An 18,049-nucleotide genomic window follows, 5' to 3' on the forward strand; every position below is an offset into this window, starting at 1 on the left:
TAGAAAGTAAGGTCTGTATAAACTGTCATTGTAGTTTCTGATGAATGTAAGGCAATTTGATAGTCCTTTGTTTAGCCCAGTTACTTGTTTACTTTATTAAATACAGTACGGTCTGTTCACTGCATTGATTTGTAAGATATTTTTATATTGCCACATAGTATGTATATATAATACTGGCATGGAAGAGACTTTAGTGATCCTGTAGAACAGGAGTTCTCAAATTTGGGGGTGGCATGTAAGAATCACATGGGGAGCTTTGAAAGTCCCAAGACCTGGATCATCCCCTAGACCACTTGAATCAGAATCTCAGGAGATATAATCCAGGTACAGTAGTGTTTCTTAAACTTTAATATGCATATCAATCACCTGGGTATTTGTTAAAAATACACATTGAGTCCATAGGTCCTAGCTAAGGCCTGAGATTCTGTGTTTCTAGCAAGTTCTCGGGTTGTGCTGATACTACTGGTCTGGTATCTTACAGCACAGCACTATTGACATTTTGGGCTGGGTTATTCTTTGTTGTTGGGTATGGGGAGGGCTCTCTATGTGTTGTAGGTTGTTTAGTGGCATCCTTGTCCTCTACCCACTAGATGGCAATAGCAGCTGCCCTCAACTAGCAGCCAAAAATCTCTCCACACCTGCAAAATATCCCCTGGGGGCAAAATTGCTCCCTGCTGAGAACCACTGTTCTAATCTAACTCTCTTACATATGAGGAAACTGAAACTTGGAATGACTTACCCAAGTCAACTTGGAATGACAAACCAAAGGAGAGTTTGTTCTCACTCTACCTTTGTTTAACCTGGTCCCACCTCGATTGTTCTTTCTACCACCCAAGGAATTTCTTGTCAGTTTTTGTTTACTACTTAAGTTAGTAATTTTTTTTAAGTGTGATATCACTGCCACTTTATATGTTTAAGACTTGCAATGTCATCTTGTTATCAACCTCTTAAAACATTGCATACAATGGGGTTTATTGCCATCAGGTGGCAGTGAATACCCTAGGTGAGTGGCTGGGACAACCAGGTTTACATAGTGTGTCATATTAAATAAGTGGTATACTTTTTTATTTAAAAACGAGAATGTTTAGGCCAGGCGCGGTGGCTCACGTCTGTGATCCCAGCACTTTGGGAGGCTAAGGCGGGCGGATCACGAGGTCAGGAGTTCAAGACCAGCCTGACCAACACAGTGAAACCCCGTCTTTACTAAAAATACAAAAATCAGCCGGGCGTGGTGGCACGCACCTGTAATCCCAGCTACTCAGGAGGCTGAGGCAGGAGAATCGCTTGAACCTGGGAGATGGAGGTTGCGGTGAGCCGAGATTGCACCATTGCACTCCAGCATGGGCGACAAAGCAAGACTCTGTCTCAAAAAAAAAAAAAAAGTAGAATGTTTATGATCATCAATATAGCTGTGACTAGAAAAGATATTTGATACAGAGGCACATGCTTTAAAAAGCTTCCTTATGGAAAATGTTAAATACAAGGTAAACATTCCTTATCCGTAATTCTTGGGACCAGAAACCACTGTTTCTGATCTCAGAATTTTGGGGGTTTTGGAATTTTGGCATTGTACCCAGTTGAACATCCTAAATCCAGAAATCCAAAATCTGATATACTCCAGGGAGTTTTTCCTTTGTTATGTTGGTGCTCAGGAAGTTTTGGATTTGGATTTTTGGATTAAGGAAATTCAATCTGTACACATACAAATAGAATAGCATAATAAACTCACATGTATGTATTATGCAGCTTCAGTTACTAGGATATAACCAGTGCTGTGTTGTTTGATACTCATCTCTAATGTGCTCTACCCTTTAGACTGGTTTTTTATTTTTTTTGAGATGGAATTCTCGTCCTTTCACTCAGGCTATGGCGCAATCTTGGCTCACTGCAACCTCTGCCTCCTGGGTTCAAGCGATTCTCCAGCCTCCCAAGTAGCTGGGACTTCAGGCATGCGCCACTACACCTGGCTAATTTTGTATTTTTAGTAGAGACGGGGTTTCACCATGTTGGCCAGGCTGGTCTCGATCTCCTGACCTCATGTGATCCACCTGCCTGGGCTTCCCAAAGTGCTGGGATTACAGGCGTGAGCTACTGCGCTTGGCCAATATATTTTGAAAGAGTTAGATATGAAGTAAAACCTTGCTAATCCTTAAGCCTAATAATTCTTGACCAAGGGTAACCCTGGGTTTATCCCTAGATTTGTTTAGAATGCTTTGTAATTTACTTTGCATTCTTAATTTGAGATGAGACCCAATTCTGGCCTCTTTGGACCACCTTAGAATTAAAAGTCCAAGTACTACTTCCTAGGGAGTTCATGCTAGCTGGGGAGAGCTTTATGTGTTACCTAACAGAATCAAAGCTAAGCTCTTAGCTTGCATTCCCAGCATTACTGATCAGTTCTTCTTGCTATAAAATTTAAAAGAAACTATAGCTTTAACCATGTTTCTAACTTATACTAACAAACCATGGCACAGTGTGTAGTAAATTCCTCTTATGAGATAATTCCAACTAATTTGCCATTGTAAATAAGCAAATATTTGTCTTTTAAAATAATCTCATAGCAGCTGGGCTTATCTGTAGAATCCTAGCTTTTCTTCACTCTTGATTCTAGGCTGTTCCAGGAAGAAAATAATTAGGGATTAATTCCTAAAAGAATTCTTCTTTTCAATAATGTTACTTTGGGACTGATAGCATTATTTGCATTTTAAAACAAGTAAAGGCTGGGTGCAGTGGCTCATGCCTGTACTCTCAGCACTTTGGGAGGCTGAGGTGGGAGGATTGCTTGAGCTCAGGAGTTTGAGGCCAGCCTGGGGAACATAGCAAGACCCCGTCTTTACATTTAAAAAAAAAAAAAAAAAAAAGGAAAGTTAGTAGTCAAGATAAAATTAGGTCCCTTTTAGGGGCATTACCTCTTGTAAAGGGTAGGTTTCAGGACCAGGTGCTATGGCTTGTGCCTGAAACACCAACACTTTGGGAGGCCATGACACGAGGATCACTTGAGGCCAGTAGCAGTTCAAGACCAGTCCAGGCAACAGAGTGAAACCCTGTCTCTACAAAAAAAAAATTAGAAAAAAATTACCTGGGCATGGTGGCATACTCCTGTAGTCCCAGCTACTTGAGAGGCTGAGGTGGGAGGATCACCTGAGCACAGGAGTTGGAGGCCGAAGTGAGTTATGGTTGTGCCTCTGTACTCCAGCCTGGGGGACAAAAGGAGACCTTGCCTCTTTTTTGAAAAAAAGAAGAAACAAAAATAATGGAAGGTTTGGTTCTAAAAAGGAGTAGCTTTTGAAATATGGAAAGGAGGAGACATATTTGCTAAATAAATGCTCATGATAAGCCAAGAACAATGATAGATCTTTTATACCTCTGTGATTGCATTTAATCTTTAACAAGCTTATGAAGTTGGTAGTATTTTTATTTTATTTAGACGAGGCATATTCAAGGATTAGGTAATATATATAACAAGTAGGGTAAGATTTGAATTTGAGTCTGTCTTCCCACCACACTATATTGGCTCCCAAAGCATCAAACGTTATTTTTTGTTTTTGAGATGGGGTCTCACTCTGTTGCCCAGGCTAGAGTGCAGTGGCATGATCATGGCTCACTGCAGCTTCAGTCAACCTCCTGGGCTCATGTGATCCTCCCTTCTCAGCTTCCTAAGTAGCTAGGACTATAGACATGTGCCACCATGCCTTACTAAAATTTTAATTTTTTTCATAGAGACAGGGTCTTACTCTGCCCAGGCTGATCTTGAACTCCTGACCTCATGTGATCCTCCCACCCCAGCCTCACAAAGTGATGGGATTAGAGGTGCCATGCCAGCCAAAAGTTTTCTCAAAGGATAGGATATTTAAAGTGATGGTTTTCCAGGTGGTGTAGATGCAGTGTAAAATAAAATAAAAAAATTAAGTTATGGTTTCCAACAGAGATAAAGGAAATGGACTTATAATTTGCTAAAACAAAGGAAATTGTCATTTAATGGATGTAAAATAAGTGGTAGATGCCCCTGGAGAGCCCAGTACTGTGATAATCCTGAGAGGTAAATAGAAAATGATGTAGGATGGGGCTAGGCGCAGTGGCTCACACCTGTAATCCCAGCACTGTGGGAGGCCAAAGCAGGCGGATCACCTGAGGTCAGGAGTTCAAGACTAACCTGGCCAACATAGTAAAATCCTGTCTCTACTAAAAATACAAAAATTAGCCAGGTATAATGGTGGGTGCCTATAATCCCAGCTACTCAGGAGGCTGAGGCAGGAGAATTATTTGAAACTGGGGGGAGGGTTTTGCAGTGAGCTGAGATGGCACCACTGCACTCCAGCCTGGGCGAAAAAAAAGATGTAGTATAGTCCTTTGCCCTTAGTGGATGTAATCTAGTTCCTTTTTTTTTTGAGATGTAGTTTGCTTGTCGCCCAGGCTGGAGTGCAATGGCGCAATCTCAGCTCACTGCAGCCTCCGCCTGCCAAGTAGCTGGGATTACAGGTGTGCCACCATGCCCTGCTAATTTTTGTATTTTTAGTAGAGACGGGGTTTCACCAGGCTGGTCTCGAACTCCTGATCTCAGGTGATCCACCTGCCTCGGCCTCCCAGAATGCTGGGATTACAGGCGAAAGCCACCGCATCCAGCCTAGTTACTTACATAAATCAGTAGTGCAAGACAATCTGTGATAAGTGACATGATCAAAAGTACTTTAGGAGTCAGGGTTTATCTTTTTTTCTTTTTTATTATTTTATTATTTTTATTTTTGCCCCCTTTTTCTAGCTGAAAATTCTATACTTTCCCATTTGAAAGTTTTTAGAAAAACAGTTCAACTAATTGCTTCCTAATTCCTTCCATTTATCTTGTAGTATAGAATTCTAATAATGGGCCAGGTGCCATGGCTCATGCCTGTAATCGCAACACTTTGGGAGGCCAAGATGGGTGGATCACTTGAGTCCAGGAGTTTGAGACCACATGGGCAACATGGTGAAACCCCATCTCTACAAAAAATAGAAAAATTAGCTAGGTGTGGTGGCACGCACCTGTAGTCCCAGCTACTTGGGAGGCTGAGGCGGGAGGATCATTCGAGCCCAGGGGGTCAAGGCTGCAGTGAGCCAGGATTGCGCCACTGTGTTGAGACCCTGTCTGAGAAAAGAAGCTAATATTTGTATCTCTAAGAATTGATACTACCTTCCGTTTTTTAAAGAATGTCTTACTCGATCGAGTAAATCTTGAATTTTTCTCTCTTTTTTTTTTAAGAGATAGGGTTTTGCCATATTGTCCTGGCTGGTCTCAAACTGCTGGGCTCCAGTGATCCTCCTGCCTTGGCTTCCCAAAGTGCTGGGATTACAGGAGTGAGCCACTGCGCCCAGTCTTGGATTTTTCTTGCTATCATTTTCTTAAGATGTCCTCCTGATCTAGAGTTGGCAGGCAGCATTCTGAAGCAAGTTAATTTTTTCCTTCCATGATGAAGCAGATAAAAACTGTAGTGTACACACTCCCGCTATCCCACCCCCCTTTTATTACACTCTGTACATGCCTTTGAGTCAGTAAGCTAATTCAGTTAGTAAATTCATGGGGTTTTTTTTGTTTGTTTGTTTTTTGAGATAGGGTCTCGCTTTGCCACCCAGGCTGCAGTGCAGTGGCGCGATCTCAGGTCCCTGCAACCTCTGTCTCTCAGGCTCGTGATCCCTCCCACCTCATCTCCCAAGTAGCTGGGACTAAAGGCATGCACCACCACGCCTGGCTAATTTTTGTATTTTTTTGTAGAGATGACCTTTCGCCATGTTGCCCAGGCTGGTCTCAAACTCCTGAGTTCAAGCAATTTCAGGCCTGATCGTTTGACTGCCTCGGCCTCCCAGAGTGCTGGGATTACAGGATGAGTCACCATGCCTGGCCAAATTCACGATTCTTTAGGATCCTTGATTTGTTATTTTTCTTTTTGTTCCTACTTTGTGGCTATTTTGGTACCTGCACTTAAATGTGAGAGTGCAGAGGGAAGGGGGAAAATAGATACAATTTATTCTTAGGGTAGTTGAGAAAAGTAGTTAATTGGTGAAGGATAAGAATTTTTTAGATTTGAAATAGCACTAATAAACTTACAAATAGTTCTCAAATCAGCTTTTAGCATTACAGCCTTAAGTTCTTACTTTTAAAGAGACATTTTCTTCCTAATGTCTAACCATTGGTACCATTTTGCTGCCTTCTGTTTCATATAGTGTCATTTAACTGTTAAAATTTACTGAAACAATTTTTCCCCAGGGTCTTATTTTTGTGGTAGATAGCAATGATCGTGAAAGAATTCAGGAAGTAGCAGATGAGCTGCAGAAAATGGTAAGAATATACTTTAAATTCATCATTTTCAAGGTGTGCTTTTCTGAGTGAAACTGGTGGTGGTTTAGTACATTTTGACTATGATTAGATTACACAAATGGATTCGGGGGTGGCTAAAAATAAACTTAAGAAACTATATTATCCACAGGTTCTTAATAATGTACTTCAAAATCTCTTATAGAGCGTTTTAAAAAACACACGGAAGAGTAGCTACTTCAGTAAGTTGGGAGGAAGGTAGAGCAGCGTTGTTTTTTTTTTAGAATGCCTCATGGGTAATCTTGATGCCTGTCTGGCTGAGGATATCTGATTTAGCTCAGTCCCTTATTTTACAGATATCAAATCTATAGTGCTGTAGCAGTTTTGACCCTAGGAATCTTGGTTCAGATGTTTTGTTCCCAAGGTCATCGGTTCCATTTTCTCTATGCTGTGCCAATAATTACTTCAGAAATGTTTTTTAATAGTAACCATTTAAGGATAAGGAATTCCTTCTGAAAGTAGAGACAAATGTTTGGTTCACAGTGGCATTTTGCAGCCTTGCCATAGATTGGATTAATGTTTTCATGTGTTCATGTTGTTAAATGTACTAAATGGAGGAAGACTGCTGAGAATCCTTGTCATGATTTTAAACTTGTAGCCATAAAATATTTACTGAAATGAAATCTTAATTCTCATTCATTCCTCCTAAGATTAGAGGGCAGTTTGTAAAACCATTGTGCCAGTATATGTGTAACTAAGTCATTGTTGGATTTTTGCCTGAGTCAAATGTCACCAGCTTTCCCTCTTCAAAAAAAAAAAAAAAAAGCTTTGTTGAGACATACTTTACATACTATAAATGTCATCCTTTTAAAATGTGCATATCAGTGGCTTTTAGCATACGTAGCTGTACAACCGTCATCACAATCTAATACTAGAAAATTTTCATCACCCCCAAAGAAATCTTGGAACCATTAGCAGTCACTCCCATTTCCTTCCTCTCCCACACCACACTCCCAGCCTCTGACAGCCACTAATTACTCTGTCTTTAAACAGTCACCTATTCTGGACATTCATATAAATGAAAACATACAATGTGTTCTTTTGTGATTGACTTTTTTCACTTAGCATAATTTTTCAGAGTTCATCTATATTGCATCATGCATCAGTACAACTTCTGTTCTTGGTACTTTTTTTTTTGTATTTTTCATGATACTGCCAACACCCAGATAATTGTGTTATTGTCCCACTGTTGTTGGAAAGAAGTCCTAAAAGAATCATCATCTATCTAAGTACTTCTGCTACTAAGTACCATAAGATCCTGCCATAAATATTTTATTCCCGTATGTGTTTCTTGCCCTTATCAGTCCTGACAATGGGTAATCATGAAGGCTGAATGATGAGTGATTTGCTTTAATGGGGTGTAGGATGATTGACTTGGAAAACAGTTCTGTCTTACTTGAAGGCATATGATTGTTTGCTCTGGATTTAAAAACTGAAGGATATGAGACTTCAGTTGTAAGAGTGAACTTTGTGTCGAGAAATTAGGTTAATGTTTACTAATGTATCCAATGCTGAGTAAAGTATATATAGGAAGACAGTTTCAAAAATCGGATTCTGGTTGGTAGTTGTTAATGCCTTACCTTTTATTTCCAGCTTCTGGTAGATGAGTTGAGAGATGCAGTGCTGCTACTTTTTGCAAACAAACAGGATTTGCCAAATGCTATGGCCATCAGTGAAATGACAGATAAACTAGGGCTTCAGTCTCTTCGTAACAGAACAGTAAGTATTTGGAGGTTGATATTAACCTCTTGACTATTAAGACTTACTAGGATAGTTGTGTAAGCCAGTATTCAGTTTAAACATTTATTATCTCCTTTGGACAAATAATGAGCACATCATTTATTTAAAAATATGGTAATAAACTTTAAATACCCATGTAAAGATACAGAAAACTACTGTAGAATAGGTCTAAAGATTATTGATAGTTTCTTTTTTTCTTTTCTTTTTTTTTGAAGGGGGAGGTGGAAGGAATGGAAAGAAGATTATTGATAGTCTTAATTTTAATTTTGTATCTTTTAAGTAACCCTACATCAAATATTTTGAAATCTGGCTTTCTTATTAGGGGCCCAGTAATGTTTGTTTGCTTGTTTTAAAAGTGGAGATGGGGGGCTGGGCGCGGTGGCTCATGCCTGTAATCCCAACACTTTGGGAGGCCCAGGTGGGCGGATCATCTGAGGTCAGGAGTTCGAGACCAGCCTGACCAACCAGGGAGAAACCCTGTCTCTACTAAAAATACAAAATTAGCCAGGTGTGGTGGCGCATGCCTGTAATCCCAGCTACTCAGGAAGGCTGAGGCAGGAGAATCACTTGAACCCAGGAGGTGGAGGTTGCGGTGAGTCGCGATCACGCCACTGCACTCCAGCTTGGGCAACAAGAGCGAAACTTGGTCTCAAAAAAAAAAAAGTGGTGATGGGGGTCTCGCTTTGTTGCTAGGCTGGTCTTGAACTCCTGGACTCAAGCAATCCTCTCACTATCTCTCAGCCTACCAAAGCGCTGGGATTCCAGCCATGTTGCCCAGCCTTGTTTGCTTGTTAACATAACAGCTTATGGAGGAAACCAGGTACCACGGCTCACACCTGTAATCCAAACACTTTGGGAAGCCAAGGCAGGAGGATTGCTTGAGGCCAGGAGTTCCAAACCAGCCTGGGCAACAAAGCGAAACCCTATCTCTACAAAAACAAAAATTAGCTGGGTGTGGTGGCATGTGCCTTTAGTCCCAGCTACTTGGGAGGCTGAGGTGGGAGGACTGTTTGAACCCAGAAGTTGGAGGCCGCAGAGAGCTGTGATTGTGCCCATTGCACCCCAGCCTGGGTGACATAGCACGGCTGTTTCTTAAAAAAAAAAAAAAAAAATTGTAGTTCTCTAAAATTACTTGTCATTTTAGATCAGTGATTCAGTGATGGAGATAAATTATCAGAAACTTAGTGTCATAGGCTTTTTACAGTAGTTTTGCATTAACCTGTAAATAAGGGAAATACTGTGGCTGGTAAAAAATGAAACAAACAACAAAGAACCTATTGCAGGCCGGGTGCAGTGGCTCACGCCTATAATCCCAGCACTTTGGGAGGCTGAGGCGGGTGGATCATGAGGTCAGGAATTCAAGACCAGCATGGCCAAGATGATGAAACCCCATCTCTACTAAAAACTACAAAAAAATTAGGCACAGTGGCAGGCACCTGCAAGCCCAGCTACTCTGGAGGCTGAGGCAGGAGAATCACTTGAACCCAGGCGGCAGAGGTTGCAGTGAGCCGAGATCGCACCACTGCACTCCAGCCTGGGTGACAGAGCGAGACTCCGTCTCAAAAAAAAAAAAAATCTATTGCCTGTTTGAGATATCTCAGGCTGATTTGAAGAACATAAACTGGGCCGGGTGTGGTGGCTCACACCTGTAATCCCAGCACTTTGGGAGGCGAAGGTGGGTGGATCACTTGAGACCAGGAGTTCAAGACCAGCCTGGGCAACATGGTAAAACTCTGTCTCTACTAAAATTACAAAAATTAGCTGGGCGTGGTGGTGCATGCCTGTAACCCCAGCTGCTTGGGAGGCTGAAGGCACGAGAGTCTCTTGAGCCTGTGAGGCAGAGGTTGTAGTGAGCCGAGATCACACCACTGCACTCCAGCGTGGGCAACAGAGTGAGTACTCTGCCTCAAAACAATCAGTCAATCAATCAATAAATAAGCAAGCAACACTAACTGTAAATGATACAAGTTTTCCATGCTGTGAAGGTATGAATTTGAGCCTTACCCCAGCCTCCTAGGTTACTGAGATTTGGTATTCAAATAATTGGCAACATGGTATACCTGCAGTGGCCTTGCAACATTAAACTGGTCAAAAAAATTAATAGAAGTAAACTATGCCTTAAATGTAGATTGTTTTCTAGGTTTTTTTTTTTGATACCTTCACACAGTTACTAGAGATAAGATTCATTGCCATTTAAAAGCAAGAACTTTTTGGAATGCATGAGACTAAAGATAGTGAAATTGTCTGAAAAGCTTGCCCTTAAAATATTAACAAACCCTACTCTTTTTTTTGAGACGGAGTCTCGCTCTGTCGCCCAGGCTGGAGTGCTGTGGCACTATCTCGGCTCACTGCAAGCCCTGCCTTCTGGGTTCACTCCATTCTCCTGTCTCAGCTTCCTGAGGAGCTAGGACTACAGGCGCCCACCACCATGCCTGGCTAATTTTTTGTATTTTTAGTAGAGACAGGGTTTCACTGCGTTAGCCAGGAAGGTCTCGATCTCCTGACCTCATGATCCACCCGCCTCGGCCTCCCAAAGTGCTGGGATTACAGGCGTGAGCCACCACGCCCGGCCTAACAAACCCTACTCTGTCAAAAATTTGCCTCTTCTACTTTGAGTTTAGTTTTATGGGAAACGAGAGTTATAAAAACCGTATGGGTAGTTTATTAGTTACTAATTTCCCCATGATTTCTCTTTTCAGATTAAGTGGTAGAAAGTTTACTAAAAGGGAACCAAAAACCAGCACTGAAAAGAAAGCTGAATGACTGAGGGGGGAAAATCTTGTCTAAATATAATGAATAGGTAGAAGTAGCTTGCTTGATTGAGACAGAGTCTCACTCTGTTGCCCAGGCTAGAGTGCAGTGGCACAGCCTCGGCTCACTGCAACCTCCAGAATAGGTAAAGTGGCTTTATTTTTAAAAAATAATTTAATCTAAAAAAGTAGAGACAGAGTCTCACCATGTTACCCAGACTGGTCTCAAACTACTAAGCTCAAACGATCCTCCCATCTCCGCCTCCCAAAGTGCTGGGATTTATAGATGTGAGCCACCACGCCCAGCCAGAAGTAGCTTTAAATATGGGAGAGTTTTGTGAGAAGCAAGAGGTGTGAAAAGACTCTTAAGTTTGATTAAGAAAGTTTAAACACTGGTGTTATATATTAACTTTGTTAATCAAGTATTTTCTTGTCTTTACAGTGGTATGTTCAAGCCACTTGTGCAACACAAGGAACTGGTCTGTATGAAGGACTTGACTGGCTGTCAAATGAGCTTTCAAAACGTTAAATGAAATTGGATATCTAACCAAGGACATGTTTGATAAAATTGGTCTAGGCTTGTTACAGCAAAATTAGTTTGTATCTTGGTTATTAAACAGTGTCTGGGACTGGTTTGGGCAGAATATTAAACTTATTTTGTTGCCAATTATTGTTTACCAAGTATAATGTTGCTGTTTAGCAATGTGCTTGGTTTTAAAGAAATTCTCCTTGGGAAAAAAGTATCCTCTTTTAATTTTACTTCCCATAAGCATAAATGCCTGGACATAGCTCTTGTGAAACCTTTAAATAAATTGTTTTGAGTGTTTTTTGAGCCCCAGACAAATAATGTTTTAAAGTTATCTCCTTGCTACTTTACTGATACCTTTATCATTCCTGAGACAGTTTGCTAATTTAAAAATGTAGCATTCCATTTGTATTTATTTCTCTCCCTTGCCAAAAAGATTTTCTAATACTGCTTGTACCAGCCAGAGAAAGATCCAAAACACTACTCAGCTCTCTTGCACTGAGGAAATTTTTCCCCCTACATTGACTCCTGGCCTACATCAGCCAAACTTAACCTTGGTGGGGTTTGGATTTGATAGCTAATTAGTTCTCTGCTGGTTGCAAAGAATTGATATTTAGATGGTTTTTAATACTCAGCAGATTGTCTTCCTTTATATTGTGTCTTTTTTATGTTGCATGTTGCTTTTGTTATCAGCCTGGTTTTTTGCTCAGTATATGATAGTTCTGCTGATGTTTTGTTTATTGGGCAGACATATCTTCATTAAGAGTTTTTGGAAAACTCAACAAATTCGATGAATACATTTTCTTCATAACCCATTTGGAATTATTCCTAATAAAATGATAAAATACATAATTGTGTGTGTTCTTTTTGAGTTTTGAAGGTGTTTGAAATGTATTTTCTTATGTAGCCAACTTTGCTTGCATATTTTATGTACTGTGAACAGTAACACAGATCCCACTTAGTGACCAATTAGTAGGTTACTAATTGTATAAAGTGGAGATCTAGGCTGTTTTCATGTGTATAACAGCATGGGGAACACTATTAAAAACGTAGTTTTCTAAAGTCAGATCAAGGGTAAAAGGAGGGCCTGGCATGGTGGCTCACGCCTGTAATCCTAGCACTTTGGGAGGTTGAGGCAGAAGGGTCACTTGAGACCAGGAGTTTGAGATCAGCTTTGGCAACATAGTAAGACCCTGTTTCCCCGTCTCTACTTAAAAAACTAAAAACAAAACAAAACAACAACAATAGAAAAAAAACAGGTGGGGGGTGGGGAGGGGCGGCATGTGGAGTGGGGTAGGGAGAGTAAAAGGCAGTAATAAAATGAACTGCCCAAAAAGCATGTATGTATGTGTTTTTTAGTTAAGGTTAATTAAACAAAAAAATTCAGGTGCTACTTGTATGGCCAATATAGAGACTTAGTGATGCTACTCTCCTACAAAAAAGTTTCACAACCACTTTTCTTTTTAACAGGGCAAATTTTAGAACTTTAACAGAAAGCTGCATATAATTCATACAAAGGTATACCTCATAAACTACATCTATTAAGTTGTTAAGGGCTCAACTTGATAACTGAGTAACTTAGTTTCTGTCTGTATTCTCATGTTGCATTCTTAATGGCTTGTAAAGATTCAGCTAAATTTATGGATTGAAAATTCCAAAATCAAATGCATACTTTTAAAAAAAATGTATATTTTTGAATTGTCAAATAAATAACAATGGCCGGGCATGGTGGCTCACACCTATAATCCTAGCGCTTTGGGAGGCCAAGGTGGGCAGATTGCCTGAGCTCAGGAGTTCAAGACCAGCCTGGGCAACATGGTGAAACCCCATCTCTACTAAAAATACAAAAAAAAAAAAAAAAAGTCTGGCGTGCTGGTGCATGCTGTGGTCCCAGCTACTTGAGAGGCTGAGGCAAGAGAATTGCTTGAAACTGGGAGGCAGAGGTTGCAGTGAGCCAAGATAGCACCATTGCACACAGTCTGCAAGACTCTGTCTCCAAAAAAAAAAAACCAACACACTGGATTAACCAAAAGGAAATTAGAATTAGTTGATGATTAGGACAAAGTATATGTTTAGTTTGTGTTACTTGTTAGAAATGCAATTTCCCTAGCCAACTGGATGAATTCTCCCTTCTTCCTTCCAAAGAAGAGAGGTATCATTTCCTGTAGGATAAAACTGAACTACAGTATAGTATATGTGTGTAGTCTTACGGGGCATTAACTAGGAAATACAAAACATCAGTGAATAAGTTCAGTGTTAGGGCTAGGTATTTAACCTAGTTACGCAAAGGTGTTTACATGGACTGTAAAGGGACTAGAGAATCCACGTAATCTTACTTGTGATGTAAGGCAGCTCTTACTACCATTGGAAATTACTTTTTTTTTTTTTTTTGAGATGGTCTTACTCTGTCACCCAGGCTGGAGTCCAGTGGCAGGATCTTGGCTCACCGAAACCTTTACTTCCTGGGCTCAAGTGATCCTCCCATCTCAGCCCCACAAGTAGCTGGTACTACAGGCATGAGCCACCATGCCCAGCTAATTTTTATAGTTTTTAAATAAAGTATTAGGCTGGGTGGGGTGGCTCACACCTGTGATCCTGGCACTTTGGGAGGCCAAGGCGGGTGGATCACCTGAGGTTGGGAGTTCGAGACCAGACTGACTAACGTGGAGAAACCCCGTCTCTACTAAAAATACAAAACTAGCCATGCGTGGTGGTGCATGCCTGTAATCCCAGCTACTCGAGAGGCTGAGGCGGGAGAATTGCTGAACCTGGGAGGTGGAGGTTGTGGTGAGCCAAGACCGCACCATTGCACTCCAGCCTGGGCAACAAGAGTGAAACTCCATCTCAAAAATAATAATAATAATAATAAAGTATTAACTTAGCAACTTGACACGTTTACCCCTAAAAATTATTTTTTCTTCAGTCTTTGTATTATTTTTTTTTAAAGTTCCTTTTTTTCTTTTTCCAAACAAGTGGTTTAAATGTTTTGGGAAAAAGTATTGAGAGATAACCCTTAGCCTTTCCCTGTTTTATGCAAACATAAAATCACTGTCACTGTCCTTATTTATTGAAGTATTCTTATGAAATAGTTGATGCTATCAAGATTCAATGCTTACTGTTCACTCAAATGTTAAACCTACTGTTGGTCAAGCAATAAGAAGAGTTCTCTGTGACCACCCCTGTTGTACAGAACGGTTGATTATATCCCTAGATTAAGAAGTATTCTATCAACTAATTGTCAAATAATGTCAGTAGAGAAACTGAAGAGAAATTGTGATTCCCTTACAGGCTCACTTGGCAGCATCAGAGTTGAGGATAGCACGATTATCTGTTCTCTGGTTCCCCTGTCCAATAAGCATTTTTTTTTTTTTTGTCCACAACATTTCCCATTGTCTTTTGTCTCACTTTAACATAAGCTGCTTTTCTGTGACGTAATATCTTGATATTTTGTTAAGGGTTTCAATTTCCACGAAATTTTCCACTTACCTTATATACCCTCCATTGAAAATAAAAAAGGCATGGCAGCTCATGCCTGTAATCCCAGCACTTTGGGAGGCTGAGGCGGGAGGATCCCTTGAGGCCAGGAGTTTGAGACCAACCTGGTAAATATAGTTAGACCTCCATCTCTATTAAAAAAAAAAAAGTGAAGTGTATCTTTTGTGGAGAGTATTGGTGTCTCATTCAGACACTTGAGTTTACTTGAGTATACAGAATTATGTTTCAGGTAGTAGTAATTACTTTCAGGTCACTTACTAGAATCAAACTTTGTTTTTTTGAGACAGGGTCTCGGTCTGTCACCCAGGCTGGAGTGCAGTGGCATGATCACAGCTCACTGCAGCCTCAACCTCCCAATCTCAAGCGATCCTCCCACCTCAGCCTCCCACATAGCTGGGACTACAGGCCCACGCCATCACTCCTGGCTAATTTTTGTAGAGATGGGGTTTCACCATGTTGCTTAGGCTGGTCTTCAACTCCAGAGTTCAAGTGATCCACCCACCTAGGCCTCCCAGAGTGCTGGGATTACAGGTATGGGCCACTCTGCCTTGCCCAAATTTAATTAAATGTGAAATACCTGGTTCTTTGTCATGGAGGTTTGAAAGTGACTCCTAACTTGTCATTGAAAACAAGTGCTTTACTTTTTTTTTTTTTTTTTTGAGATGGAGTCTCACTCTTATCACCCAGGCTGGAGTGCAGTGGTGTGATCTCGGCTCACTGCAACCTCCACCTCCCAGGTTCAAGCGATTCTCCTGCCTCAGCCTCCTGGGTAGCTGGGATTACAGGCACACACCACCATGCCCGGCTAATTTTTGGTATTTTTAGTAGAGATGGGGTTTCACCATGTTGGCCAGGGTAGTCTTGAACTCCTGACCTCAGGTGGGATTACAGGCGTGAGCCACCGCATCCGGCCAAGTGCTTTTCAGTGGGGAGAAACTAGAGAGAAAACAAGTGCTTGTACCTTCTGGTAGCTTGTATTTCTGGATGTTTAAATAATGTAAATATTCGTCACCAGCTTTGGTGGAATTAGTATGAAAACTAGATTGAATAATAATAGTCTGTAAATTCATTACCTGAGGATCTAATAGGGAAAATATATTTCTACTAGCATATATATGTGACATTGCATTCATGGGCCACTACTGGAAGGTTACTTGGCTGCTGTTTCTTACTATGCTACTTTTAGAGGACTATCCCTTACATGGTTAAATTCTAATAAGATTGTGAGAAATGAATAGCAAAAGTGCTTATCTAGACACAGGCAAAGAATAATTGAGGTAGCTGTACTATTGGATGCCTGCCAGTATGGCTTCATGTGTTAGAGGCAGCGGAGTTAGGTTCCTTCCTGACCTTGTCAGTCATTTTTCTATATTGTTTAAATAATACGTTTTCAATTTTTTTTTTTTTGACACAGAGTCGTGCTCTGTCACCCAGGCTGGAGTGCAGTGGCACGATCTCAGCTCACTGCAACCTCTGCCTCCTGGGTTCAAGCGATTCTCCTGCCTCAGTCTCCGGATTAGCTGGGAGACTGTGTACCACCACGGCCAGCTAATTTTTTTGTATTTTTAGTAGAGACGGAGGTTCACCATGTTGGCCAGGCTGGTTTCAAACTCCTGACCTCAAGTGATCCAACCGCCTTGGCCTCCCAAAGTGCTAGGATTACAGGCATGAGCCTGTGCCTGGCCACACTGTCAATTTTATTGGGCATGTAAGTACTTGGTGTTGGACAACTTATCCTTGCTTTCTGGGAACTCACCAGATTTTGGTTACGGTGTTTCTTTTTTTTAGGCTGGGAACTAAAGGGATGTATGAATCACAGACTAAGAAAGATTTGCCTCCTGGATGGTCCTGAAAAGGCAAGGGATGATGGATTATTATTATTATTTATTTTTTAAGGAGGGGTGGCTAAACAACAAATAACATTTTAAAATGGGCAAAGTATTTCAAAAGACATTTCTCCAGAGATATATAGATGGCCAACGAGCACATGAAAAGATGCTTAACGTCGTTAACCATCATGGAAATGCAAATCAAAACCACAATAAGATGCCACTTGACACTAGGATGCCTATAATCAAAAAGATAATAAAGTGTTGATGAGGATGGAGGGAAATTGGAACCCTCATATTGCTGGTGGGAATGCAAAATAGTGCAACTGCTTTCCGCAATAGTCTGGCAGTTCCTCAAAAGGTTATCACAGCACCCAACAATTACATTCCTTGTATGTGCCCAAGAGAAACAAAAACACATATTCACTCAAAAACTTGTACACAAATGTTTATGGCAGCATTATTCATAGAAGCCAGGAAGTGGAAGCAATTCAAATGTCTGTCAACTAATGAATGGACAAATGTGGTACGTCCATAAGATGGAACATTCATCATAAAAACAAACTCCTGATACATCCTACAACAGTAAGAACCTTAAAAACATCCTAAGTAAAAGAAGCCAGTCACAAAAGACTACATAAATTATATGATTCAATTTATATGAAATGTCCAGAATAGGCAAATCCACAGCGACAGGTTAAGTTGTTGCCAGGAGCTAGGGGGAATGGGGAGTGACTGCCAAGTGAGTATGCAGCTTCTTTTGGGGGCCAGTCCTTGTCAACTGAGTTGATATGCAGTGACAAAAAGCTCTTAAGGGGAATGGGATTATGTGACATGAGCCACTGTGCTGGCCTGATTCCATTATTTATAATAGAATCATTAAAAATTCTACAGCTTGGATAGAAATACCCTTTCTTGGTTTAAGATACCCAAAACACTATAGCTCAGCTTTTCTGAGGAGGGCCACTGTTTATTTCTAACTGATTTTATCTTTGGATGTACCATTTCTCCAAACTATTCCACAGGGGATATAAGAATTATATGCAATAAATCCTTTTATTTTTATTTATTTATTTTTTTGAGACAGAGTCCCGCTTTGTTGCCAGGCTGGAGTGCAGTGGCGTGATCTCGGCTCACCGCAACCTCTCCCTCCCGGGTTCAAGTGATTCTCCTGCCTCAGCCTCCCCAAGTAGCTGAGACTACAGGCACGCGCCACCATGCCCAGCTAATTTTTGTATTTTTAGTAGAGGCGGGGTTTCACCATGTTGGCGAGGATGGTCTCGATCTGACCTCATGATCCACCCACCTCAGCCTCCCAGAGTGCTGGGATTACAGGCGTGAGCCACCGCGCCCAGCACAATAA

At 41.0% G+C, this 18,049-nt stretch overlaps 1 protein-coding gene across 1 annotated transcript in view; it reads left to right on the plus strand.

Annotated features, from left to right (window-relative positions):
* The window catches only part of ARF4 (ADP ribosylation factor 4), a 28,359-nt gene extending 16,148 nt beyond the window's left edge, over positions 1-12,211 (plus strand). Inside the window, exons 4-6 of the mRNA XM_054479677.2 lie at positions 6,239-6,310; positions 7,940-8,065; positions 11,279-12,211. Of these exons, the coding sequence (XP_054335652.1) occupies positions 6,239-6,310; positions 7,940-8,065; positions 11,279-11,365 (285 nt within the window). The 3' untranslated portion in view covers positions 11,366-12,211. The remainder of the gene's footprint in view (positions 1-6,238; positions 6,311-7,939; positions 8,066-11,278) is intronic.
* The last annotated feature ends 5,838 nt before the right edge of the window (positions 12,212-18,049 follow it).

Source organism: Pongo pygmaeus, chromosome 2 (genome assembly GCF_028885625.2).
Source record: "Pongo pygmaeus isolate AG05252 chromosome 2, NHGRI_mPonPyg2-v2.0_pri, whole genome shotgun sequence".
NCBI lineage: Eukaryota > Metazoa > Chordata > Mammalia > Primates > Hominidae > Pongo > Pongo pygmaeus.